This window comes from Symphodus melops (genome assembly GCF_947650265.1).
Source record: "Symphodus melops genome assembly, chromosome: 2".
Classification (NCBI taxonomy): Eukaryota; Metazoa; Chordata; class Actinopteri; order Labriformes; family Labridae; genus Symphodus; species Symphodus melops.
The window spans coordinates 6,885,488-6,912,780 of record NC_136692.1 but is presented as its reverse complement, the minus strand read 5'-3'; the positions used below and the strand labels follow the sequence as shown (position 1 = coordinate 6,912,780).

At 41.7% G+C, this 27,293-nt stretch overlaps 1 protein-coding gene across 1 annotated transcript in view; it reads right to left on the bottom strand.

Annotated features, from left to right (window-relative positions):
- Window positions 1-26,972, bottom strand: part of ctnna2 (catenin (cadherin-associated protein), alpha 2) — a 280,279-nt gene extending 253,307 nt beyond the window's left edge. Inside the window, exon 1 of the mRNA XM_079338023.1 lies at window positions 26,839-26,972. Within this exon, the coding sequence (XP_079194149.1) occupies window positions 26,839-26,940 (102 nt within the window). The 5' untranslated portion in view covers window positions 26,941-26,972. The remainder of the gene's footprint in view (window positions 1-26,838) is intronic.
- Between the last annotated feature and the right edge of the window lie 321 nt (window positions 26,973-27,293).

Below are 27,293 nucleotides of genomic sequence, written 5' to 3'. Positions count from 1 at the left end.
ACACCAATATATTACTGTATGTTTTCACTTTTTAATCAACTTTGGGGGAATAATTGAAGGTACAGTAACAAATCTTTACTGTATTTTTTTTTTTTTTTTTTTTTTTTACTACTATCCTCAATATGGAGCTCTTGAGGCAGCTCTTTCCAAATGACACAGACGCATGTGCTTAAACGTTCATGGAATGAACCGGGGACATCGGCTCCTCGTCGAGGTAGCCAAACCGCTCAACCCTCGGCTGAACGAGGCGCGCTGTAAAGAACGGAAGCTTTCACTGTCCCTGTCAGGGCGAGAAGAATGAAAGTGAAAACCAGCCTGTGGAAATAACTCCCTTCAATCTCAGCTCTTCAGGAGGTAGCTGCTGCACAGAATCAATAGCCTGGTGTGGAACAGCATCCGACACAATGATCTCTTCATCTAATTCCAGCCTGCGTTTTCAGCTCTACTGTCTGTGATATGATATGTGGCACTTTACATTAGGAAAGCTGCCCTTAAAGAAACACTAATGTGTAAGACTCTCGGCCTGCAGCTAATGACTGATCTCCAGCCATCGATCATCGAAATGATTCATCCACTAATAGATAAACCTCACCAGCATTTACATTTAAAGTTAGCCCTGAAGCTACAAACCAATAAGTCTCTCTGAAGAAGGAAAGGTCAACACTTCTATTTGCTGCACTGAGGGTTGATGTTCTTAAAGGTGCAACACCAGCAGCCCAAATAATGCTACATTGTTGTTGTTGTTTTTTTGTTTTTTTTTTGGGGGGGGGGGTTTCTGTCGCTTGTCAGTTGCTGTTTTGCAAACGTAAAACTCTCAGCAGAGAAATTAAAGGTGCTCGGGGGCTCACTCCACTCAGAAAGTCAGCTCGGGAAATGTCCACACGTGGCATGAGAACATGCGAAATGTCGTCGATTATCGTCGACGTTGTTGCACCTCAAAGACGTGTTCAAAGCCAACACGACTCCACAGCTTGTTTTCAAATCACAAATGTCAGGAGAGCACTCAGCCCTGCGGGAGTCACACACACAAAAAAAGGTTCCTTACTAAAAGCTAAAAGCTTCTAGCGCTAAGTAGAAATCATACGCTAAGACCGTGCAAAGCTAAAGGTTGAGCAACATCATCATCACTCTGTCGTACTCAACAACAAAAAAAGTTGCCCTCGGGATCAATAAAGTGTCTATTTATCTATCTATGAAAATGTGCAACAACGTGGCTTCTTTTGCAAAATAATGTTTTGAATCAATCCATTTAAATTCAGTCGAGCTATAATTAAAAGTGTCATTACCGTCCGACCTCCCAGTGAAAGAGAAAATCTTTTGAAGTAATTATAAGAAAGAAATGAGAAAATGCTGCACATGAAAGTCACTCAGCCTACAGGACAGGCAACAGAAGAGAAGCAATTAAAGCTGCCTGTCAATAATTCATTAAAGGAAGGAATTATTTCCACTGCTTGCACGCTGGTGACACCTTTGCTGAACAGCGTGACAGCCGTCGGTCTGAGGACAGTGCGGAGGGCGCATGGACAGAATTGCTCATTACGCACTCAAGTCGGTGGTTCCTCTCAGAGTATTAGCCTGACAGCAGCTGACTCGGCACAATGGGGTGAAATGATTCGGTTATGGAATGAATCAGAGGTTTTCACTCTCTCTCTTTGCAAAAAAAAAGCAAAGAGCAAAGTTATGTCCTGTCTCAGCGACGCATGCTAAAGTGCTTCTAGAAAGACGCGCTCGCTCACGATGGAGCCAGGAATAGTTAGCGCTGACACACAAGAAGCGTGTGAACCTTTTCGGTCATTATGCCTTTTTTAAAGTGTGTTTGTCTCCAACAGTCATTCATAATGGAGTAACATGAAAGCTAGAATCTGTATTCAGCGCTGCCCCGAGAAGTGACTCTGGTACATCTGTTTACAATCAGCTCCTCTGCTTAGCGTCACCTCGTTCAGCTGGATGAGCGCTTATTATGAAGTGCAACCGTGTGTTCATTTCAATCTCACTTCGCCCAATCGATAACTCATCATTATATTTACACTTGAAAGCACACACCAACCTTCTCACTCCACCTTACACACACACACACACACACACACACACACACACCGGCTGGATTCCCTTTTGTAAAAGCACAGATGTAGCACCTACGTCAGACACACAACAAAGCGAGCGCAATCAATCACGCGACAGACCCCCGGCGCACAAAAGAAGGCCGACTCTCTATTCTTTCAAGTTCTAGCTCACGGACCGCGCTGAGAAATCTTCTGATTGTTGTTCAGCTGGTAAATCAACAGCGCGCTTGCTGTGTCCAGGCTCATTCAGAAGCAGCTAGCGATGCAGAAGTCAGATTTCCTGAGGGGGCAGGTCCTTCATTATAACATCACAATAGCTTGCTCCGTGTATTAACACCGCCATGCTTCTGTAATAAAAACCAACAGTCTTGGCTGGCTTGTCACAGAGTCCACAATTCGAGTCACTTTAAGCCTTGCGACAGGAAATTAGTTTGTGACACATTGATTTTTTTTCTTCTTCTTCTTCTCCCCGTCAGCATAAAAATGACTTCAAGTTCCATACAACGCAAAAGTGTTGACTCCAAAAGCTGCACGAGTTGTCCGACCAAACATTTGCGTGTGGTTGATGACTAACATGCAATATGAAAAAAAGAAGACAATCCACTTTCTGTTGGTCTGGTTTCTGTAGCGTTTGATCAACAGAGAGAAGAGGAGGCACATTATGTGAGGAAGGAACTCAGTAAGCTATATCAGTGGCAGGCTGAGAATGTGACTTCATCTTGTTTACAACAAACACTGGGCAAGTGGTCAAGAAGGCGAAGAAAGAGAAGCAAAGCACTGAGAGCTGAAGAACAGGATGCTTGGTACAGGGGTGACTTCATGCTTGATACGTCTTTTACTGCACGTGTAGTAAAGATCACTATTTGGTTTCCTTTCACTTCCTCACTTTTCCTACTCTGCTTCCCTTTAGTACACTTCCTGGTTCCTTGCCTCCCCCTTGATTGGTTGCTGTTTGCACCCAGTCACTGATTAGTCAGATAGAATTCCCCTGTTCACTGCTGAAGAACAAACATCCCACGTGTGTTTTCTGTTCCCCCTCGTCATTGAACTTACTTGGACTTTAATAGACCTGTTCACCTTTCACTCAAGCCTCCTGATTGGATTTAGGCGTTCTGACCCGATGCCCACAGTGATAGCCTCCCATCCTTCCCTAACGACATGATTACATTATGCTTCATAAGATCCTAACAAGGTTTGTGGCTCGAGAAGTGGCGTGTCGGGAGGTGGCCGCCTTGCGTTCATGAAAAGACGATTTGAGTTGGTTGAGCGCTGAGCGGAGCTGCGATCACGTCAAAGTGTTTGCCGTGCACTTGGTCCCTCACGTTGGCAGTACATCCTTGAGCTGTTCTACAATCAAACAGAGAAATAATCCGGACTAATGACATCCAGAGGTCTGCTGGGCAAAGCATAACACTGTAGAGCGGCTGCCAACAGCTGGCAGCAGACACCGTGGAGGAAACGATGTCAATACGTCTGAATGAATATGGATGAACGATTGGTCTTCCGGCCACATTCCTGTTAGTTAATTTATGTTTAAGGGTCTGTCCATTATACCAGCACATGACTGATCATGTGACCTGTGTGGCTTCTTTTTTTTACTGTAAGACTTGGATAACTGATTTCAGCCTCGGAGAACGTTCTCGTGTCTTTACAGAGCGAGCTTTTCAGACACATTTACTGTCATCACATCACAAAAGGAGATGCTAGTCCAAGGTGATGCTGTCTGTCTGTTCTGTCGCGGCAAAGTATTTCCTGAAGCGTTTGCTCGAGGTTGACGTTCAAGTTCATGGGAGTCCTCTGCGCCTCCTGAGTGAACTTTGTTGTCATTGAGAGATCTCCCTCCGTCTTACCTTTCGCGACTCTCCCAAGGAAAAGAACAGGAGCACTTGAACCGCTCATTTATTCATTAACAATGGACTGGGTGGTGAAATGCGCCGAGATAAGAGTGCGCCATGTGTCACGCGGCTTTCCACCGGCACCGACTCAGTCAAGTCAAAGCGTGTTGACGTTCTGTTCTGCAACAGTGACTCAAAGAGCTTGATGTATATTTAATTATGCCTGCAATAACCTCACACAGCAGGCACTGATGCTGCTTCAATGTAATCTACCTCTGTACAGATTTTAGTGTGCTATTTAATACAACAAAAAAAAAAAAACCCTCCTGCTGTCTTTGCCCGAGTGTGCTCGGCTGAATATCTTCAGACAGCATTAACTATATTAACAATGGCTCTGTTATATTCGAGTGTCAGGCTGAGTCATGACGGTGAAGCGGTGAGCCAGCACAGTATCAGGACCCTGGACTCAGAGCAGACAGCATTTCATTTTGTTTTATACACTTCTGCTTTCCTTCAGAGGCGTGCCAAATTGTCTTCCGCGAGTAATGCATGTCAGGGTAGCTGTAGGTTGGGCCCCCAGAATTCAGCTCGCCTTCATCAACGGTTATAGCAATGCACATACACATTCTGGGCACCAATGATTTAATAATAATAATAATAATTTACACTTTATTAATCCCACGAGGGGAAATTCGGTTTACACTCTGTCTAACACACACATAGGCCGAGATACACACTCATGCACAAACAGGGTTCTAGTGACATGCATTAATGGAGAGGTCTCAGAGTGAGGGGGCTGCCCACAGCGAGCGCTCCAGAGCAGTTTTGGGGTTCGGTGCCTTGCTCAGGGGCACCTCGGCAGTGCTCAGGAAATGGACAGGCACCTCTCCAGTTACCAGACCAGTTTCCGGACTTGGTCCGTGCCGGGACTTGAACCGGCGACCCTCCCTACAGACTGAGCTAAAGCCCCGTTTGGCTTTTTCTTGACAGATGCTGCAACATAAACGTTCAGCATTTGTTCATCATTTTTTTCAGTGAGTCTTTACATTATCTCACACAGTGTGCCTGTTTACCTGGGTTTCAATTACAAGGAATGCTTCGGAGTTGAAATGAAGTTGTTCAAGCGAGCCGAGCTTCACAGTCGGCTGTGCACTTGAAAAAGCACCGACTGTGAAGAATTGTGAAGAAGAACCGACATAAACAGGCAGCAGAGTTAACACTGATTAGATGAAGCGTGGAAATCTAATTTAACAGACATCCCTGCGAGGGACAAACATGGCGGAGAGGGGAGACGGCGCTTTTGTTTCAGGCTGAATGACGTTGCATTTCGAGGTCCTTAGACACCGCAGCTTTACGCTGTGGCTGCTGAGCCATCCAACTCTAATCAGTGCTGTGTCACAGAGACGGCGTATGACAAATAGCGGGGCTGCTTCACTTTGGAAACTGATTTGGCAAAGACAGCCGTGGAGTTCATACTCGGCAGATCAAGGGAACAGGGGAAGAATGTTCAAGATTTGACGTGAGCCTCAAACGCAGGACGTAACCCTTTTATGATACACAAGCTCATCGTTGCATCTGAGCGTCTGAGGAACATTGCTTAGGTCAGACCTTTTTCATAATGAATAGATGAACATTTTAATTCCTACTTATGAAGCAGTAATAACTATTCTTACACTTATGTGTCCCATCCTGTTTTTATTCCCCTGAGAAACGTTATTCTCTCGTATTCATTTTACCTTACTGATCTCCTTACTGATTGGAATTGATTGATATTGATAATTAGACTCAAGTTGAATATCTATCTCCCTCAACACGGCTGTGCCACTTGATAAGGCATGTGTCATTGACGCAAAGTTGTACCCCTCTTCTTGAATCTGGTTTAAACGTAAACGTTTTCATTTATTTAATATTCACAGGCAGTAATGTTCCTGTTGACGGCTCTACGACTGAATCTTTTGGATGCACCGTTTGCATCCGTTGAAGCAAATGATTAGGAAGTATCACACATGTGGGGATGGGATCGATTCAAAAAGGATCATGAACAAGGTTCACAGGAAATAAGTACTTGGACTTTTCCAATGAGGAGGATTTTTATTTGTTCTAGTGTTAAACAGATTGCAAGCAGAGTTTAATTCAAATCCTTTTTAATCATAAACCATCATCAGACCTCAAACACTTCCTTTACCGCTGTCCCCCTGTGTGGACTATCATTCCCATTAGCGATAGAGCAGATCCAACCTGTTTTTGTTTTCTTTCAACCTTCGGAGGCTCCTGGAGCACAACCAAAACCTTCAACACAAAAAGTCTGAATCCTTCGATACTTATTGAAAGTACCAAGTAAGAACTGAGCAGAAATAAAAACTAATCAAGTAGACCCCTGAAGGGAGGGAGAGGAGGTGGAAAACCAAAAAGTTTGCAAAAAAAGAAATGAAGTAGGCCACAGTAATGTTTGCCGAGTGCATCCAAATGTGGCCTAATACGAAACAAAATAAATTCAGCGTCTAGGAAAAGGCAGCCGTGCCCTTTTCTGCCAGCTGGTAATTGGCCCTGAGCAAGCTCATTTATCCCGTGTATTAGCAGCGGGGGTTTATGCAAGACCACACAGGGGTTATTTCCATACAGCCGCTTGTTATGTCATTCTCTCAGCCTCAGACTTGCACACTCAGATACCATAAGTTCAGACTGAGTCGACTGCTGGCTTAAATATTCTATGAATAACTTGTACAGGGCTGAATTACATTTTTCGTTACTCTTCAAAGAATTAGCGTTTTTGGCAGGGCATTTTTAATGTTCCAACGTTACATTACAAATGATGCCTAAAGGCAAACACGATTATTTCAGGAGACACAGACATTGTAATGTTCCTTCTTGCTATTTATATATATATATATATATAGAGAGAGAGAGAGAGAGAGAGAGAGAGCGTTAAAAAATGTGATTACACAAGATAAATGCAATGTCTTCCTTGTACATCAATGTAAATTTCAATCCGACTATTAATTATTTAGATCTTTAAAGATGGAGTCAGCAGCTGTTTTGAAAAGGAATGCCTCACTGTGTGGTGGTGACTGTGTCTGCAGAGAGCCTGCATGTCCTCAGCCTGGTTATGGATGTTTTATGTGGCTTGGTTGACTCTGGACGTTTCTGCCTGGGCATTGGATGTGTTTTCCCCGGCCAATGACAGTGTGCAGGTGAGTTTTTAGAGTGGATGCAATTATGCGATTGGACATCTTTCAGACCAGTGAATGTTGTCTCCTCTGACGTCAAGTCAAACGAGAGAGAATATCATCACAGTCAGGGGAAACGCCAAAGCGGATAGAGCTCGTTCCAAAACGAGAGTGAACCTTGAGTTGGCTTCCGCCTGCAGACGTAGAGTTGGCCTGCTTTCTGTTAGGCAGGTCGCTGCCAGACACTGGCAATTAGCTTGTGCTAGCTTGCTAATTTATTGGCTTTGTGCAGTATGTTATATTCTCAGGTCGCAGTAAACGTACAGCCTCAGTTCTGCGGTGGGCACGCGCTCCTTTAAAGTTATGATTCCAAGCCACAACAAACGTTTTTCATTTGGCTTTGCATCCTTGTTGCCAGTTAAATAAGCTAAGAACATGACAGCTTATCAAAGGCACAACAAATTAAACTTTAGCCTAAGCCCTTTGGTCATAAACTGTTAGATTGTCGTTTCTTTTTTCTATGTTTATCTCTCATTGTTTTTGACCCAATAAACAGAAACATACATACATTGTACATTTCTACTGACTCTGCCTTTAAGTGGTTTTCTGATTTGGGGTTAAGTGTCTTGCCGAAGGACACATGGGACATGTTGCTCGCAGGAGCTGGGGATCGAACCCTCGACCTTCCGGTTTGAGAGACAAGGACTTTAACCACTGAGCCGTAAACAAGAAAGTGAGGACTTTAAGTGTGGATGAAATAAAAGCAGCATGACGTGCTGCAGGTCAGTCGACACATGCAAAGGTTGTATTGTTCAGCCCTATAGGAAGCTCTGAATGACCGCCACAGGATACATGAGAGTGTGTAGTAGCTCTATCAGGTCACGACTCACTAGTGAACTGGTTTGTGTTAGGATGACGACAGGCAGTGACTCATCAAGCGCAGTCTTTACACGTGTGTGAAGAGTGAACTGTAGAATCCTCCTCAGCAGATTGGTGACGATTATGAACGATCACACCTAGGTGATGAGATGAGGAACATAAGAGTTAAAAGAGAGGATGGGTTAAATGATGAGTGTGAAGCTGTAAAGATGCTGCAACAGAATTAAATATTTAATGGTCAGCGAACTGGAGAGACAGACTCGGGGCTAAATGTGTGCTGCCTGGTGAGGCGGGATTCAAGCGTCTGTGTGAACACTTGAAGGGAAACACACACACTGGACAGTTTGGGTCGTGAATTTTTTTTTTTTTCTGGGCTTGACCACAGGAGCCCTCCGCACAGAATGATCAGTAATGCTACATTACATACTGTGGATCCCCAGGGGCCACGTGTAAAGTTTTTGTATAGTTGCACTGTCGTTATTTGCTGCTCTGTGTGCCCTAAATTGCACCCCGGGGACAAATAAAGTTTTTTGAATTGAATTGAATTGAATTGAATTTAAGTGTGTTCAGGAAGAATCTGCTGCACCTTTCAGAACATTAAACGTAATCCATGTTTCCAAAAAAAAAAAAAGCAAAAAAGACATTTTTTTTTTACTCATCTGTTTTCTTGGGCAAACTCAGCGTGATATGGAAACTTCAATGTAGATAGAAGACTACATGAAGTGTAGTCAAATGACATGACGATGCTGGTTTGATTAACTCAAATGGAAGCGCGCTAATGACCGTTTATCACGTGTTTGTAAAATACTCCAACATGGGAGCGGGTCGACCTCTAATGACGAGGAGGAGTTTGGAGATGTGTGGGAGTGTTTACAACACGTTTCGCTCCATAAATAATGCATCGGTGTGTAACGGCCTTATATTATGTAAGGATGGCTGCTGGAGGCGTTTTTTCCAAAGCCGTCGCTGTTATTGTTTGTTTTCTTTGACGCTGATGCAGAAGGCACGAGTCTTTATGCGTCGTTTGTTTTTGTGTACACAGCGTTCATTCTGTTCTTATACGTCCTCTTGACATTAATATGTAGCCTTGTATGAAAACAGATGATTAAGCCTGTGTGTTAAATCCTCTTTGGCTAATGGTTGGATTTAGGCTCTAGCCTGTGAATACACTGACATCATGAAGATATTTGAATCTGAATGAGTTTCTGCAGCGCAGGGTTCGAGTCTTAAATCCCTCAGGTGTTGCAGTACTTCTGCTTTTCCTTTGGAGTAATAACACTTCTCATAGGTTCCAACATAACACAACCTGTATACACTTAGTATACACACACATGTCCCCCCCGTGTGTGTTAGCAGTGAGACCTCAGGGGCAAAGGGATTAAGATGAGAATAAACAGAACATCTTTTAATCCTTATTTAAAAATCTATGATACCTGCCAGCTGAACAGATTCAGCGCTTGTCGTGCTCCCAAGTACAAATACATATTTCCAGGCACATTTTGGATATGCTGAATATCGCACTGAACATGTGTGGACAGCTGATTACAGTTTATGTGGATGACTGGAAATGTCCGAGTCAGACTTCTCCCAAAAGACACTTTATTTTTTTTATTTTTTATTTTTCCCAGATGTTCCAGAAGATTGATTGTTTAAAGAGGAAGACATGCAGAACAGACACGGTCACTGAGCACGAGTGACACGGGACCACAGAGGCCCGACGGGAGCAAATCCACACAAAAATAAAAAATTGCTTGGCCACACTTCAGCGGGCATAAGAGCGCATCTGCAAAGGACTCTCATGCTGAAGGGAGATTGCGAAATCAAAATGTGCAAAGATTGTTTTTTTTCACAAGTCATGCATTTTGAGCTCGTGAGATTAATCCGTTTTCTTTTTCTTTTCTTTTTTCTTTTTTATGCCATGGACACTCTGGGGATATAGCTAACATGTTCTCTGCAGTCACAACAGGCTACTTCTGTCATCAGACATCCTGAATTTACCCCCCACACTGCCAATGCAAAACTGTAAAGACTTCAACACAGCTCTTTTTACCAAACCTCAACACTTTCTGCAAACAAAGGGAGCAAATAAAAGAGCAAAAAAAATCCCTGTGAAATTGGAAAATTGCTCCTAAGTCTATTAATAGTCCACATCTACAAGTACCTGCTCAGGATACGTATCAGAGTTAAGAGCATATTCTTTTATTTGCTTATGTGCCTTAAGGATCAAAGACTCTTAAAACAGCCGTGTCATGATAAAACGTGTGTCCGCGATACTTTCAGGAGGCAAACAGGACAGAGAGAGTGGCAGTGATGGGAGCTCCTAACGTGAGCTCATCTTGTTGTGTAGTGAGGGAGAAGTGAGGATTCCTTTAAGTGCACATCATTCAGAAAACTTTCACAGCGGTACGCCACTACTCCCGCACCCTGTTCCTCAAAGTCGAGAGGCAAAAAAAGAGCGTCGCTGGATTCATCGTGTTTGTCGCCACCCAGCGCCGTTTATTTCTCACATGGTCGTCGTCGTCAGCAGCAGCATCAGTCATTTCTCTGCCAGAATCCATGAGTTCAATCCTTATTTTTAAAACCTGCTCAAATACGCAAGAGTTCTGATGGATCTTAAGTATTTGCACATCAGTGAGCGGTGGAGTGTTGTGCTGCAATCATACAAAACAAAACCCGTCGCAGGGAGAGAAAAAAAAATAAAGTGTCAAGCCGCCACCACAGCCTTAACAAAGAGACTGTATTTTACCTCTCTGTAACAGACATGAACGAGGATTAGTTGAACGTTGGACGCGACACATGTAAGCCCTGCGTCTGTTTGACGAAACCCGATTCAGTTTGATGTCAACGATGTCCTTCAAAGGAAACGCGCAGGGAGGAAAGCGTTCACAGGTGACACAGAGGCGATTATGCCGCAGCAGAGAGGAGGCTAACCTTTCCTTCAGGCCTAAGGAGTTGTTGTGCCTTGCCCTCCCATTTCATTGCTGATCAATAGCATTAAATGCCATGCGGCCTTTCCTCTCCAGAGCGGCGGCCGGGGCGCCGTCCGCTCAGTGGTAAATCCCCGAGGCTCTGCGTAACCATTCAATTTTCCGCCTTCAGCCTCTGAGACTCTTATCCTGGGAATAAAAAAAAAATGCACTTTAACTGTCTAACATTAAGAGGGGAAAGGAATTGTGCAACGCGTGTGCACGTGCAGTCAACTGCACAGGCATGATTAGACAGTCCCCAAAGGTTTCTGTTGACCTCTGACATCCTCCTACAGTAAGTGATACACCTACAGCCCAGTGTTAAATAATAGATGAGGCCGTTTATGCTCATGTGTAAAGTGCATAATGTGTGTAAAAGCTCAGGGGGGACCAAGAGGAGGGCCTCTTCATTTTTCCAAGTGGCTGAATCAATCAGTTCACATTGCTAGGGACAATATAGCAACCAAACCCGTGTGCACAAGGTGGCTGCTTTGATGGCTTCAGGCTACATGGGGGGGTTGGGGGGGGCCACTACTGAGTGTCTAATCGCCTGCAAAATGTACATCTACTGCCATACAAATCCATTCTGCTGTACGCACCTGTGACAGCACTGCAGCCCGGACCAAGGAGCTCTGCAAAGCTGCGTACGAAAGAAAACGGTTGGAATTTTGACGCCTGTGTCTAAGCTGCACTTTGTCTCCTATCCTGCCGTTTAAGGTATCTTTTTTTTGAAAAATGAACATGTGCTTAAGTACACAGGAGTGAGGATTAGACGGCATTAACATTGATTCTTGAATCAGCACCTGGCTATCAGGGAAAAAAAAGGATTTAAGCAGACACTGGCGGGTTTGTCAAGCTCCGACATCCAGGACCAAGCTGCCTCATTCAGATTACGGTAACCATTATAACACAAAGCCCTAGGAAGCACGGCTAAGTTTGAAATAGTATTGAATTTTGCAGGAGATGGATAGGAAGAAAAAAGGATTTAACATCAAACTGGTCATTTTATTATTATTATTTTTTTTATTTTTTTTTTATTTTTTTAAAGTTATGATAAAACTAAAAGCATTTTCCGAAGACTACCTTCACACTATTCAGCCTTCTACACAAGAATGGGTAAGTGGACGAGTTAATGTGACCACTCGTGAAAGGTCACTCACGATGGACACACATTACAGAAGAAAGCAGAGCAGGTTGAATTAGTGTCTGTGTGTGCCATAATGACTCTCACATTTTGAAAGGTGAACTTCTAAGAACAGCATTCATTCATTGAGCTCCGAGAGCCAAACACACACTCAGGCTCCACGCAACGTTTCCTCATTAGCCTGTGTTCCCATACTCCGTTTGATCCTCCCACATCTTCATTATCATTCTCACCAAGAAATACTTTTTTTTTTTTTTTTTTTTACACTATCACTGGGGTTATTTCTGAGGCATGACAGGACTGATTTTTGGATACATGGTCAATCGAGCTGAGTGGAGTGGGTTAATATATTCTGGCGATCGTTTTCAGGTGGCCGTGCTTTAAACCACTCGATGGTTTTTAAGGGCAATTGCACAGCCATTTGGAAAAACTCCTTCCACAGAGCCTTATGCAAGAGCCAAACTCTGAATCCAAATGTTAGCTGGAGCACATTGTTCTCTGTCCAAAGAGTAATGAGTGTTCCTGAGAAATAAGGAGGAGGAAACACAGAAATAAACCAACGTGTTTGGATGCCAGGACCAAACCTGAAAATACCATTTATCAAGGGTGTGGAAACAAGGAGGTATTATTTATCCTTGGTCAACCAATAAAAGAAAAACAAAGCAGCAACAGTAAAAAAAAATTAAACTGTAAAACGCTTTACCTCCATTTATAATATGGATATGAGACATTTTGGAAAGTCTGTCAAATGTCTTTTTTTCTATCTTCCCCATTTGGCTTCTGTTTCATTTCTGCATGACATGCCTCCAGGTTTTCACTTAATCTTCCCAACAAACTGCAGAATATAAGCCATCATAAATGCTGTTAACTTCAAAGACAAACCACATAAAAGCTTCTTTTTTTTTTTCCTCAAATGTTATTCTGAAATGGCTTCAAGAGAGACCGAGAAAAAAAAAAAAAAAAGAAATCAGTGCAGCAATCCTCTGAAATATTGGCTTCAAGGAGAAAACAAGACGAAGGTTTGGGCTGATACTGGAGCAGCAGCAGAGGACGTGATAGCTTCAGTACATCGCTAACTTGTTTCCCAAGCATCAGGCCACCCATGGGCGCTTAATTACAACTCCAGTGGCACCCTCAGCATGTGATCTCTGCACCACAGTGTCTTTCACTGTAACCTTCATCCCCTTCCCTGTATCCATGTTCCGGTCACGCCACAGTCCTGAGTAACATTTAGCACACATCATAGTACGTAATTGCCAATGAGCTTGTTGATGAACTGCTTCAACCCTGCAGCAAACCTCCCCTGTGATATCACCTTTAACTTCACTACCGATGCATGACGACCTCCAGCTAAATACAGATTACTCAGGTTGCCTTCCAGGAGCAACAGAGCGCGCCCGCACCTCTGCATCGTTTAGGTTTTTTTTCAGACTTGCCTCAGTGAAAAGCAAAGAAGCCAAAGTTTTATTTCAGTGGTTGAGAAGTGAAGAACAAGAGGAGAGGAGTCAAAGGTTTCCTCATTGGTAAGACAAAAAATGTAGATATTGTACAATGTTTCTGCACCAGCTCATGGAGCGCTCCTAGCACTAGTGTTGGTGCCTTGCCCTAGAGCACATTGACAGTCCCTCTGGCATCTGTCTGGCTACCAGTCCACTGCCGCCGCACGGAGTGTACTGTAACTGTAAAAATGCATTCATTTGGACAAAGTGCTGTTAGCGCCTTTTTAGATGCATTCACTGTAGAAGTGTGCAGTTATGGGTTGCTACTAGCAACAGATGTGGAACTGACTGCTGCAGGAAAAATGTTCGGATTGTGTTCAGAGTCAAACAGTTGGAAAATAATCGATTTTTCAGGTCATGGTCCGAAGCAAAGATTGAAGAAAAATGACAGGAAGATGTGGAGCTGGGAGTTATTCATCAGCCTTGTTTGACCTGCGTTAAACCGTATTCACTGAGTGACCTTGGTAGATCGGCCCATGGTTCTATTTATGCAGAACACCAGACACCAAAAAAAAAAAGTATTTCTTTTCAACATTTGTTTCTTTACACAAAAGCATGAGAGTTTAAGAGAAGTGCATTTGAAATTCTGGGTAAGGTCAGGGAAGTCTGGAGAATTGTTTTTTGTGAGAAAATCCAAAACTTCCACAAATCTTTTCAGAAGAAGCTTTAATCATTGAGCTCACACGGCGCTAAGTCAAATATGTGCAACATAATAAAAGGTTAGTACTTGATGAATTTAGTTCTTTTCAACCAAAGTTTTTCACACACCTTCGAAAATCTGAATAATGTTCATAATGTTTTTTTATATAAAACAGGATTAGTGTTTGAAAGCATCATTCGTACAGTGAGACGAAGGACAACTGTTACAAAATTACATATTTTAGTTGAAGCAAGTCAAATATTTCCATGAATCAGCTTGTCTGTCACATAATAAAATACAATATTATCATAACCCCGGTTCATGGGAATAAATGTCTGGAGGGAACAGAGGCAGACATGATGGCTCACTTAGAAAGTGTGCATTGTTCTATAAAAGAGAAGCAGACGTCCAGTTTGGGCTATCAGTCTCATTTAGATTAAATCTGTGCTGATCTTGCTCGCAGACAATCAGAATCTCAGATTATCTGTCTGCTTCTTTCCCTTTCATCCTCTCTCTCTCTCTCTCTCTCTCCCACAAACACACACACACACACACACACACAGAGTACAACGGAGCAGACCCCTGCTGGCTCCCTGTCAGAGCCCTTTGAAGATCTCAAATGGATCCGTTATATTCCACACAGGGATCGGCAGTGTGTGGCGATATGTCCAAATCGTATCAGTCAAGGGCTTCGCTATTTGAAAATGCGAAGAGTGTATTTGTGATGGCTTGCAGAATCTGGTGTCCTGCTTTAAAGGTTGCGCAGCTTTACGAGGCATGCAGCGTTGACCTTGGACTCTCCTCTGCTGCTCCCACAGCTCCGAGGCAGGAGACAGGTACTGTCCGACCAGTCTGTCGCTCGCCCCTTCTCGCTCTTTCTCTCTCGCTTATAAAGTTTGAATGCAGTTTCCCAGTGAACTTTATCGAAGTGCATAATGAAAATTGCAGCCTTGAAAGCTGCAAACTGAAGAGAGGAAGAGGAGAAAACAAATATACAAGCAGAAAACAGTGGGGGGGGGGGGGGGGGGGTGTTAAGTGTGTGGTTTATTCATCTCTCAAGTTCAAACCTCTTCTTGTGCACATCATTTGTGAAGGCCTTAGAGAAAGAAAGAGAGCCTTCACATTTGATTTTTTTTAACCTGAGAAGTTTTGAAAATGTGTGTCGAGTGTGGAGGATTTTGCTTTGGGTTTAAAAGGAGAATAGAAATAAATCATCTTTTCACTGAACAGAGGAAGAAGAAGAAAAAAAACACCTTAGCCAGATGAATACTTCAGTCTGTACTGTTTGTCCCTGTCGCTCTGAAAACTCAGCCTCATTCAGGATGAAAAACATCCAACAACCCAAAGGTTAACATTTTGTAAGAACTGTGACGTTAAAGCTCATGCCACAAACTTTCAATTTGGGATGATCTTGGCAAGCGGGATGTGCCTTTTTGTCGATTCTTCCCTGTAAATGAGTGATCGGCCAATTGAACAAAACATCTTCTGTTGCTTTATTTAACAGTCATGTGGATTACTTGTCAATCATCTCTGCATTAAAACACACTTTTTTAAGGCAGTCTGAGTCTTGTGTCTGACACTTACCCCACAGCAGGCATCAGTAATAATCTAAAGAGATGATCAGTCTTGTTTCTGATTGTCTGGTTGACATTTTGGGGTCATAAAGAGGCGTCAATATTAATTGAAGTCTGTTTCATAACCAGCTAAAAATTCCTCCCAGGTGCTTTGAAACAAACTGAAACCATGCTGTATCGTTATTAATAAAAGTTCACCCCCGCACAGTGTGAGTGCCTTCACAGACATGAACTATTCACACTGAGATCCTTTTGTTGGACCAGACTGTGAAAATGTTTTTTTCGGCTCTTAAAAGAGGAATTTTTGAATGGGTGTGTGACTTCTTTGCAGCCAGCCTCTAGTGGACAGTGGAGGAATTGCACGTGTTTCGCTCTTTCGCATTTGCTTCGTTTTTGAACACCGGAGGTTGCTGCTTTGTTTATTATTATTATTTCAATTTTCATTATTGCACTCTTAAACGTGTTCATTTTTTTGAGTTCCCATATAAAATATTGAAAGGATTGTTCGCATGTCACATTTGGCGAAGCACAGGCAGAATCCCAAACAGCTGCCTCAGTCTCAGGATTCTAAACTATATGTTGGCTCGCTGTCAAGCCTTACTGAGAAATTTAAATGAAACTGAGCTTTGATTTATTATTTAGAAACACCTGAGCTCGTGTTTATGTTCTAGGGTGAAGTTTCTGCAGTGAGTCTTATTATTAAACAAGTGTTAAATGTCAGATTGCATAAGCTGGGTGGAAGGACAATGAGGATGATTTAAAAAAAAAAAGGCACCAAAGGCAAGCAGGATTCTTTTTGGATTTCTCAACAAAGAGGGAAGTTTGTGCTTGTAGGAATAGACTGGTATAGTTTTGAGTCCTAAAACCAGGAAGTGAGTTAGCATTTTAGTGCCATAGCTTCCTAACTCTAAAAGTCAAAGTGGATTTTGAATGGGTTTGTGGTTAGACGCCTGAAATAAGGTCTGTGGTTAACACAAGCTGAAGAGATGTTTAACGTTTTGTTAGATAGAAATAAACTACGTTAGCTAAGACCCCCACTTGTGAATTTTAAAGGTTTTTACGCAAACTTTAAACGACGGTTGCTTTTAACTTCTCTCGGCTGCATTAACTCTTCAAACTTTATATAAATGATTTTCATCTGTAAAGATTATCCCGCTGAACAAAACAGCTACGCATCAGAAACGTGAGTTTGACACAGAGCTTATTTTCTGTCCAAATCCAAAAATTCCATAGGCGAATTTTCGTAGGAACAACTTGCGGCATTTTTTCGGGTTGCCAAAAATACGTCATCACTATACTCGTTGATCAAATAACAAGGGTTAAGATGTGGTGCGTTTTCTAGGGTAGAGAAAACAGAGAGAACACAGACAACAGGCAGCTGTGTATGGCTCCTGTTCAGAACCCTGAGGCGAGCCATATGCTGACATAGCAAGGTGTCAGAAGATACAGCTTGAAGACAGATGAAAGTGTGTTTCACAAGATCCAGTAGTGACCCCACGGCACTGGCAGAGGTAATGAGCTGACAGAAACTAACAGTGGGCACTCTGCATAATGACACGGCTGTCATCATAATCATACAACTGTGCGAAAATGAAGTACGACTTATCATCACCCTTCTCCAGTTATCATTTCAAATCCTCATTTTAACTGTGGGCGCGTGCGCCTCTCAACTGACACTGGCTGCACTGAGAGTGATGTCACATGCCCAATATTACTGAAAAGAAATGAAACACAGAATAAAAGAAGAGAAGATCGGTACGCTGACATTCTGACTGGAGCTTGAAAGGAGTCGAGAGCCCTCGAGATTCAAATAGCTGATTTAAGTGAGGAATGAATGAAGAGTCCCAGCTGCAATCTTTTCAATTAAAATGTGAAGATAATGTGACCATGACTGCTATACTTCACCCTTTGTTTTCTAAGAGAATACTCAGAAATCAAAGAGAGAAGGAGCTTTGACACGATTTCAGAGCAACGCTAGGAAAAAAAAAAACCAACAAGCCCAGTCTTTTGACAGAATTCTCCATTTAAAGGAAAAGAAAAAGAAATGTCATGTCGACATTACACGACCGGTCCGACTCTGGTCCAGGTCCCAAAGACAAAATGCAGTAATGCATGGTGAACAGGACATTATTATGTAGAACTAATTTTTTTTTATGTGAAACAGAGAAAGTAGCTGATGTAGAGGGTCCCAATATCAGGAGAGGCAGATGGACAGACTCAGGAAATAGATAAGGGTTGTCAGATGGGTCACATGTTCTATAAAATGATGCTCTGGATGGAAAAGAGCAGAATCTAATTTCATTCATGGAGGACAAATTAGAATCAGGTTTATCAACACAAATTGAATCATCTTATATTGTATATAAGATGATATAACTTCTTCTGCCACTTCTGAGGCAATTGCTGGAAAGATGACAAGATATTGTATATATATCATGGAGTCTTCATTATTGCAAACTTATTAAGATTGGAAACTCAAGCTTCAAACTGAAACGACTCAACTTCCGTATATATCTTTAAAGTGTAAATGTTGTTGAGGTAAATAGCATCTTGGAAATTAAATTGCACTTTGATGAGATGTCAGTGTTTTCCAGCTGTCCAATCAAATTCCTTTTTTCTCCCGGGGTTCAAAGCCTCTCAGAAATGTCATCCATGTTTCCACGAGGGAAAAAGAAGAGTACAGACAGCTGAGGACTTCATGCAGCTTTTTACACAGTTTCAGTACTTGGCCTTCAAAAACTATAACAAAAGATGTGCGAGACTAATTTCTTCAGTGAAGATAAGAGCTGGGCATCATCTCATCATGGGCCTGTGACTGTGTCCACTCTTCTATTTTTGTACTGGCAACAGCCTCAGCTGTGTTTTGCTCACAACACTTCCAGTTGAAAACCTCAGCAAAGTGCAACTTTTGTCACGCTCGCCACTTTCCCTCATTGACCAATCCGAATCAAGAAGGGTGTGGCTTCTGTTTTCACTCTTTGAAACAACCATTTTCAAGTGAGAAACTAATCCGACTCGTCTTTTTGACTTCTCAGTTTCTAATGCCTCGATTCACTCTCCTGAACTACTCTACATACTGGTTATGTGTTCTTGGGTGTGAAATCCTTTAATAACAGCAGATATAAAACACACAGAGTAATTCAAAACACAGGAAGCGGACATACCGTGAGCCAACTTTTATAACCCAACAAAAGTCAGCACCAGTGGGGAGAGCTCTCAAATGTTTTTTAGTGCTGCTAGCTAATAAGAAAAAAGAAAGGGATTATTGGACACAGGCCCTTAATCTGAAAAAGGATGTATGTCTGAAATGAATGTTGGAGATAACCCAAAGTTATTGTAAGGAGCCATTATTTTATTTAACATTTTCCTTATAGAGTAAGTTGCTACTTTTTATAATATGCTCTCGCTATATCCTGAATGTAAGTCGACACTTAAAAGAAAAGGAAAGTGGCCAAAATGACCCAACATCTGGATGTGCTGGTCCAACATCTGGATGTGCTGGTCTATGCTTTCAATGAAGGGAACTATATATCCCTTCTTGCCTCCAAAAAGTGTCTGTTTAAGGTCCAGGCCTCCTCCTTTTTTCACTAGCTTTAATGGATTATGACAGTGATGCAGCGTGAAGCCTTAATCCTCTTGCTGCCGTAGTCTCCCCTCCCTTCATGTTAAGCCCCTTGACTAGAGCATGTGTGTGTATGTGTGTCAGCTTCTAACTCGCATAAAGAGCCAAACTTTGGGTGATGTACTAAAAAAAAAACAAAGCGGATGAAAGCATCCCCTGCTGTCGGCCGACTCTGCCCTTCAGGTGTCTGGCTCGGCCATCACCAATCTGGGAGGTCCATTATGTCGACATGCCAAAGAAATAAAGCGTTTCACTTTAATACCGAGGGGCTGCATTGACAGCTGTACTTTTTCCCTCTGACGTCTTTTCTACCAGGAATGCAGGATATGCACAATCCTCAGCACACACACACACACACACACACACACACACACACACACCCAAAGCAGAGAACTGCGAGTCAGAATTATATTTGAAGGACTCCTCCCAACTCTAAAAAAAATAAATAAACGATGACCCCTAACATCAAACATCATTTCGTGAACCAAGATTCACCAACTAAGGTTTGCATGAGAACTCACCATGACTGAATCAGTATCAAAAGTCACCGTGGGAATGAGAGATGCATTCAGTAAGGAAACCATAACTAGGACACGACTTGAAAGCGCTCTCTACTCCGGTCAATTGGAGCACGGACGCTCTTCCCTGCATCACAGGATGGCAAAATGTCATGTCAATGTCCAAACATCCCCAAAGTAGAAATCCCATCCAGGAGGCGGAATTAAGGCTCAGAGATTTGGGTGAGGGATCGACTTTGTATTTGTACAAGAGGTCCTGATGTCATCTTTTAATAACTCGTACTTTTTCTCGTCTTCACTTCTGTACATCTGATTCACAATTGAGAGTGAGCTACATGAACAGACGAAAATGATGTATTGTGAGTCTTAACATGCTAAAACCTGATATGGGCCCTTATATTACGATTTGGAAAACTACTAATAGAAGGATTTAGACACAGACATTGGCAAGAAAAGTCTAGCACTATAATCCCCTTTAAGAACAAGTCAACAGTCCTTAAATATGCTCAGAGTTTTAAAGTGAAATGAGTCATCCTGTAGAAAAAAAACTCAGCCCGTTAAAGTGAATACTTTTATGACGTGATCTTTACTGAACATCAAAGACTGGATGCTACTTTACTGCTGTGCCAGTTCAAAGTGCTGTGTACACAGTGATGAGACTGAACAGCACAAGTGTTTGTTAGTTGTGTTTAGAGTCAAGTCAACTTTATTTGTATAGCACATTTAAAAACAGCTTCAGCTGACCAAAGTGCTTCACGTGCAGTGCATAAAAAACAGAACGAAAGAAAAAAAAAAAAAAAAAAGACACACTCACACGTACATGCACAAGCATACAAATACACATACCTACATAAATAGACTTAAATGAATAATGCAAATATGGGGCCTGTTTCAACTGGTTTCAAAAGAAAGATTTTAAAGAGTTTGAAGTTTTGATTTGAATGAATTGAATGAGTTACTTTAAAGGTACAAAAGTGTAGCTTTAAAGTTCACCAAACAGGTTGCACGCCTTATGTTAAAGGACTTCATCACACCAACTAATGACTGTTCATTATGAATTTGTTTTTATTTTGTCACAGGGATAATGAGAATGTGTCTTAGTCAGTGGTGAATAAAAAGGGAGGGTCAATAAGCACAGCCGACAAAGCATTCATTACAAGATGAAAAGGAATGCATGAGCGAGAAGAGGAAGCAAAGGGTAAATAAACATACAGCAATGACACGCGGAAAAAAGATTCAGCTCGAGCTATATGTGTGTGTGAGAGAGAGAGAGAGAGGGAGAGAGAGAGAGAGAGAGAGAGAGAGAGAGAGAGAGCACAGAAATCATTAAAAAAAAGGTTTGACAAAAAAAAAAAGCTTTGAAGAAGCCTGCATACACCTCTCACCCTGAATATGTGAGTTGGATAGTTTTTATCTTGTTAGTATCTCCTGATGGGAAACCATTACAGGAGACACAGTGCGAGTTTTAGGATCAGTGAATTAAAGGAGACAATGAGAGTAGAAAAAAAAAGTATTGTATCAGCAGAACAAACATCAAAACACAGAATTGCAAGGTCTTTTTTTTTTTATTATTTTTTTTTTCGGCTTTTTCGAACCCGGCTTCCTGTTAGTGTATAAATGTGCTTTAGTTATGATGTTTGTAAATGAAATGGTAGACAAAGATGATGCATGCAAAATAAATGATGTACAGCTCCACTACACAGAAATAAAGAATCTATGATTCTGTTGGTTCAGATCATTATATGCACAGCACAGTCAAACTGATCTCTCTAAACTTTATTCCACTAGCACAGAATTATAAAATATAAATTCTAAAGAAATGTTTGATGTTACAGAACACTAAGCGAGGCGAGGCAAGTTTAATTATATAGCACATTTCAACAATGCAATTCAAAACGCTAGATGCACTCTGCTTGTTTTATAAAAGTAGTTTACATATGAGCATTGTTTCAAATAACAGAATTACTGAACGCTTTCTATGGACTTCATAGTGAGTAATGTTTGTCTTCATATTGTAAAGCCTTCTTACTGCCAGCCCTGTTGTTCTTTATTTATGTTGACCAAAAATAATGAGAAGAACTAAACAGCCAGTTTGAGTTGAGATTTGCATTCTGCATGTCCCAAAAGTCGAATACCATACCTTTCCACTTGGTCCATTAGAGGCTTTCTGTCCAGCTTGTTTGTGTGATTCTTCTTCACAATGTTTTCACACCAACTGCATTTTTTTAAACCCTGCCTCTGAATGCTACTGCTCTAAAATTCCCTCCCTAAAATATTGCTCATGTCTGCCATGAAAAAAACGTTTCATATATCAGAACCCTGCTGCCTTCATGCACTCAGTGCTACAGTCAGCCCTTCAGTATTATTAGCTATGGACATATACCCAGTTTACTGTAGCAGGGCTGAGAGAGACTTGGTCATGATGAATGAGCCTGCTATCTCCGGCAATGTCAGGGTGAGCCTGTTTGTCTAACCTCCTGAGGCGGCCCTTTATTCCATCCAAAAACACTGAATCACCCAAATTGACAGGAAAAACAATCACAGTGTGTTGTTCACATCTAAAAATGCTTCGCACTTCCGAGGCAATTGCTGGAAAGATGACAAACCATTGTTTGCGTTTGTGCTTATTCCCATAGGTGTTGCAGTGAATGCATTGTGTCGCAATATCATTTGTTTCTGCAGCATTGGGCTGTTACAGCGCAGTAGAGAAGAGGATGAATCACTGTTCTTTCTGTCATATCAATACATTGGGAAGCCAATAACAGGCTAGTTTAGTGAAAAGTAATAAGAGGAGGACAACATTTTCAAATTCAATCTCACTGCCAAGCAACTGCTCGTAGAACTCAGGTGTAACTGAGGGAAGATTTATCCGTCGACCAAGAAAATATCTGGATCTGAAATCAGTTCTTAGTGGGGAAAGATAAGCGCTCAGTCCAAGATTTCTCAACTAATTGCTGGTCACTGATTTCAATAGAAGGCATTAAGATGTCATGATTATTACACATCATTTTCAAAATAAGAGCTTCTTAGTATAACCAGACACATACTTTTCTGTGAAAGCTGTCAGGAGCTGCTATTAAAAGGATTAATGATGATCACTATGTGCTCAGAGAGGAAGCTCATCAGTCTTCTACCATTAAGCAATTACCTACCTGTCACTTTGATGACAACTTATGAGAGCAATCCCAGGATGACGATGACAGACTGCACACAATGCATGAGTGGAAAAGACTGGTTTTATGTCAAGTCATGTGTTTCTGCATTTTTATTGTTACTTGTCTTTCTTACGAGTCCACCTATATCTAGAGCATATTTCATTTGTCACCGACAATAACTGCTTCTTAAACCCAAAAAATGCAGGTTTGGATTTATTTCCAGAAAATACGGATTCAACAGATGTTTTTCTAGCAATCCAATTAAAGTGGAAAAACTCCAGAAAGTTACAAAGGCAGGAATAAGGAGAAGATTGGGGATGTTTGGCTGAAATCCTTTTACATTACTCAGAAAAGAGAGCATATGCTTAAATCGGTTTTCTGTTTTCTGCCCTAACTAGGATTTCCGTATTTAAATCTAGCTGTAGGCGGAGGAAACAAACTTTAACAACACACGCAAACAAGCAAGTCTTGTGGGTCTCAAGCAATGACGATCAAGACTGGCACTGAAGCATGTTCAGCATCTGCTCAGTAAAAAAACAATGCAGTACTACATGCTGCTACGTACTGTGCTGTTTCAGTGGATTAAAGAATTGATGCGTGCTTACACAGATCTTATTCAAAAGCTTCAGAGCTTCTTATGTTGTTGTCTTTGCTCATGTAATACTTGTATGAACACCGTGAAGACAGAGACATGAAAGTCTTGTAGCCAAAAAGGCCAAGGAGGCAATTCAGTGAGAAGCTCTTGGGCTACGTGATCCGAAGCTGACACCGTCTCAAGATGGAGTAAATTAATTTATATCAAGTTAACAAGGCTTCGTCTGAATCAAAATGCTTTAAGACTCAAGTTGAAGTTCAACACTAATGATCTATCACTGCAATCGAAGCCGTATGACTCTAGAAGGGAACACTGATGCCTGATATCATCTTCTAGAACTGGGTAATGGGGCTTTTAAACGATTTTTTTGATAATTTTTTTGAAGCCAGAATTGTTACTGTTGAACCAAAACTTCTATGTCTTAATTCGAAAACAAAATCACGCTCATGTTATGTTTAACTACACTGTAGCTTTTTTTTCCCTTTTGTTCCTTGAAGTATCTTGAGGCTGTACCGACAAACTAATAAAAGCAATCTTTTGAAGCATTCATCGATGACTTGTTAAGGGCTGACAACTACAATGGGGACTTCTATTCTCAAAACAATGACTCCAGCCTACATTGCATGATTTTGAAAGCAAGTGGGTTTTACGAATGCCTCTGTGAGATAAGCGCTGCCCCTTTTGACTATGTGGCGTTCTGCTCACCGCATGTAGTTTAGTTAAGTAGTGAGAAGAGTGAGGAGTTGGCTGTGCCAGGTTGACTGCCCTGCCTGTCCCCAACTGTGTGTTGCTTATTTTGTGTGAGTCCATGAGACTTTAGTAAGTACTGGAAGTATATTTGATTAAGTTATGTTTCATGTTAATGTTCAGTAATTGTAGTACTAGCAATTAGTGCGCTAACGGTTAGCATGCCAGCGTTTAGCTCGCTAGTTGGCACGCAGTAATTATCAATAACAGTTTGTTAAATGTTTAGCTATTAAGACATGTGCAAACTCATGTATATTCTGTTTTTAATATGATTGCTCACAGTAGAGTAGCACTGCTAGTAATTATGTTAACTGTTAGAAATGCATAAAAGCAATTATTTGGGTGAGCTTTAATCAGGACAGTGTTTGACTTCTGCTGTTGTTGTTTGCAGACGACATACACACACACACACACACACACACACACACACACACACACACACTCCCACACATACACACCCCCAAAATAGAAACAGCTATATATTCCCACTTGGTTGTCATTCGAGTATATGAAAATAAAGGAGGATGTAAAAAAGGAAGCTGGTTTGCTGGCACTCTTACCGATACCACCGGAACAACACTAACATCTAGACCCCAAGTTACAGTCCTTACCTGGTCCTAACCTACATTTATCTATGGAGTTTATTTGTGTGAAAGTCAATACCACACTCAGCCCACGTTATTATCCCTTGTTTCCAACAGTAAGCACACATATACAAAGTTGACAACAGGGGGTAAAAGCTCTGTGTATTGCTGCTGTTAGAAGTGAAGCTGGCAACAAGTCTACAATCAATACTTAACCATTCTCTAGGGGGGGCACAAGTAAACAAAGCTGCTATCTGAGTCCTGGTCTGTGAGTAAATCTAGCCTTTCCAAATCTAATATCCACCTCTGCCAGTGGCTCGGCCGTTACCTGCAACGAAGTAGCATTATTAAGCCTTCTGAGAGGAATAGGAGTGCTGCCAAGGATTTCTTTCTGGAAAAAAGTCAAGTCATGCCTGAATGTCCGTGCTTAAATGCTGCTAGTGTGAATAAGTGGTTTTGTAGTGGGATGTCTGGACAAAGTAGGAAAAGTTACAGTGGCAAATTGAACCATTACCATGCAAGCCCTTGTATGAGAGTGTGTTAAAACAAGAGTCTCGTCAGTTCTGTCTCGTCAGGTTTGCACACGTGCTTAGACTTGTATGTCAGGTGTTATGTGTGGCTTTATAATGGCTCTGTTGATTCAACTGTCACATGAATCCGAGACGGTGACAGTCAGCCAGCGTGCACAAAAGCCGGACTCTGTGTGTGTTTTCTATTTTGACATGTCAAGATGTCTTTGGAATAAAAGGAGTATGAATCCAGGTTTGGTTTGGAATTGAAATATGAAAACTGTGTGAAGCTGTACTGTGAAAGCATAGCAAAACACCTCTGTTGCTTGACAAAGAATGAATGGATTCAAGGGAACAGAAGGGAAAATGCAATATGTGTGTGCCTCAGGGTATTTTCTGTCTGAATCATTCTTCAGCATAAAGTCTCATCATCAGAAATCAACTAAACCGAATGAAATTGAATGTAGGGTAAAATAAAATAAGCCTTCATAAGAAATGTAGCCAAAACATCAACTGTGATGAAGAACATAGCGTCAGACTTCGAGATCTACCAAAAGCCTTTGTATGAGAAGAGATCACAGCTGTGTTGAACGTCATCACAACACCAGAGAGCAAGCAAGAGGTCAAAAGAAAAGAGTCTGATCAAAAATGCTCAACAAGAAGAAGAAAAACAACCAAAGAACAACAGACCACTGGGGGAGGCTGCTGGTACACACGGGCCCTTTTCAAAACGACATACTACTAGTAATCATGCTGTGAATCAGGGAGAGTTCTGTCATAAAGGTCTAAATCAGAAATGTTTAACGGCTGATTCAACTACACTGAAAGTCGTTAAATGATGTGACCAAATCTGAAGCAGGATTCTGCAATACCAAGTCAACATTTTCTAAATCTAAATTAGAATCTCCAAAATGTAATGGACATCTATTTAAGACAGCTTGTGTCAAAGTAAAGGGTTGGGGTTCTGTTCTAGGTGGACGTTAGATAAAGTCAGTGGCGACAATCCAAAGCCTTTGGCATCAATTCAACACAGGTAAACAGCTTTGTAACAAGTGATCTAGCGAAGGTGCGTCCACAAAGTAATCCAATGGCTCGCATACTGAGATCGAACAAGTGTGCTGTGTACTCATTCACCATCATCAATTCCAAAAGACTTCGATGGACTTATAAACAAACCTGCTCGCAAACATCACCATCACAGAATTAGCAAATAAAACCTGCTAAAGCATATTAAAAGACATAAACGAGTTTGAGAGGAACAGTAAACTGCAATTGTGTTTCAGACTTTAAAGGGTTGGCCTCTTCTTAGTTAGTGCTTCATCACAGATTTAACTTCCCTACCTGTGTGACCAGCGGCTCCAAAAGCCTCTCCACAGTCAGGGTGCGGATTTCCAGACTCTTAGGGTCCCATTTCAGGAGGATGGGGGAAGTTGCGGTCGTCATGGTTTCTGGAAACAAAAAAAGCAGAAAGGGTGATTAGAAGATTTTGTTTACTTAGAAAGGCTCCAGCACTTATTGAACTGGTCGCTGTGTCAACTCCCAATCAGCAACCATTTGGTACATAACATCGTCCGCACTCTCTTCCCGCACTGCTGTCCTATCAAATGAAAGCAAAGGTCAAAAAGAAATCATGTGAAGAAAAAAAAAAAAAAAAGCGCGAGAGAGAGAAATGTTTTGCCGTTAAAAGCTTGTGGCTCACTAAAAGATATCAGCTGTGACAGTTCGAGTCGTACATTATATTTGCTTGAAAGGAAAAGGAGGTCAAGAGGTGCTCACAAACTTTGTAAGCAGTGTTC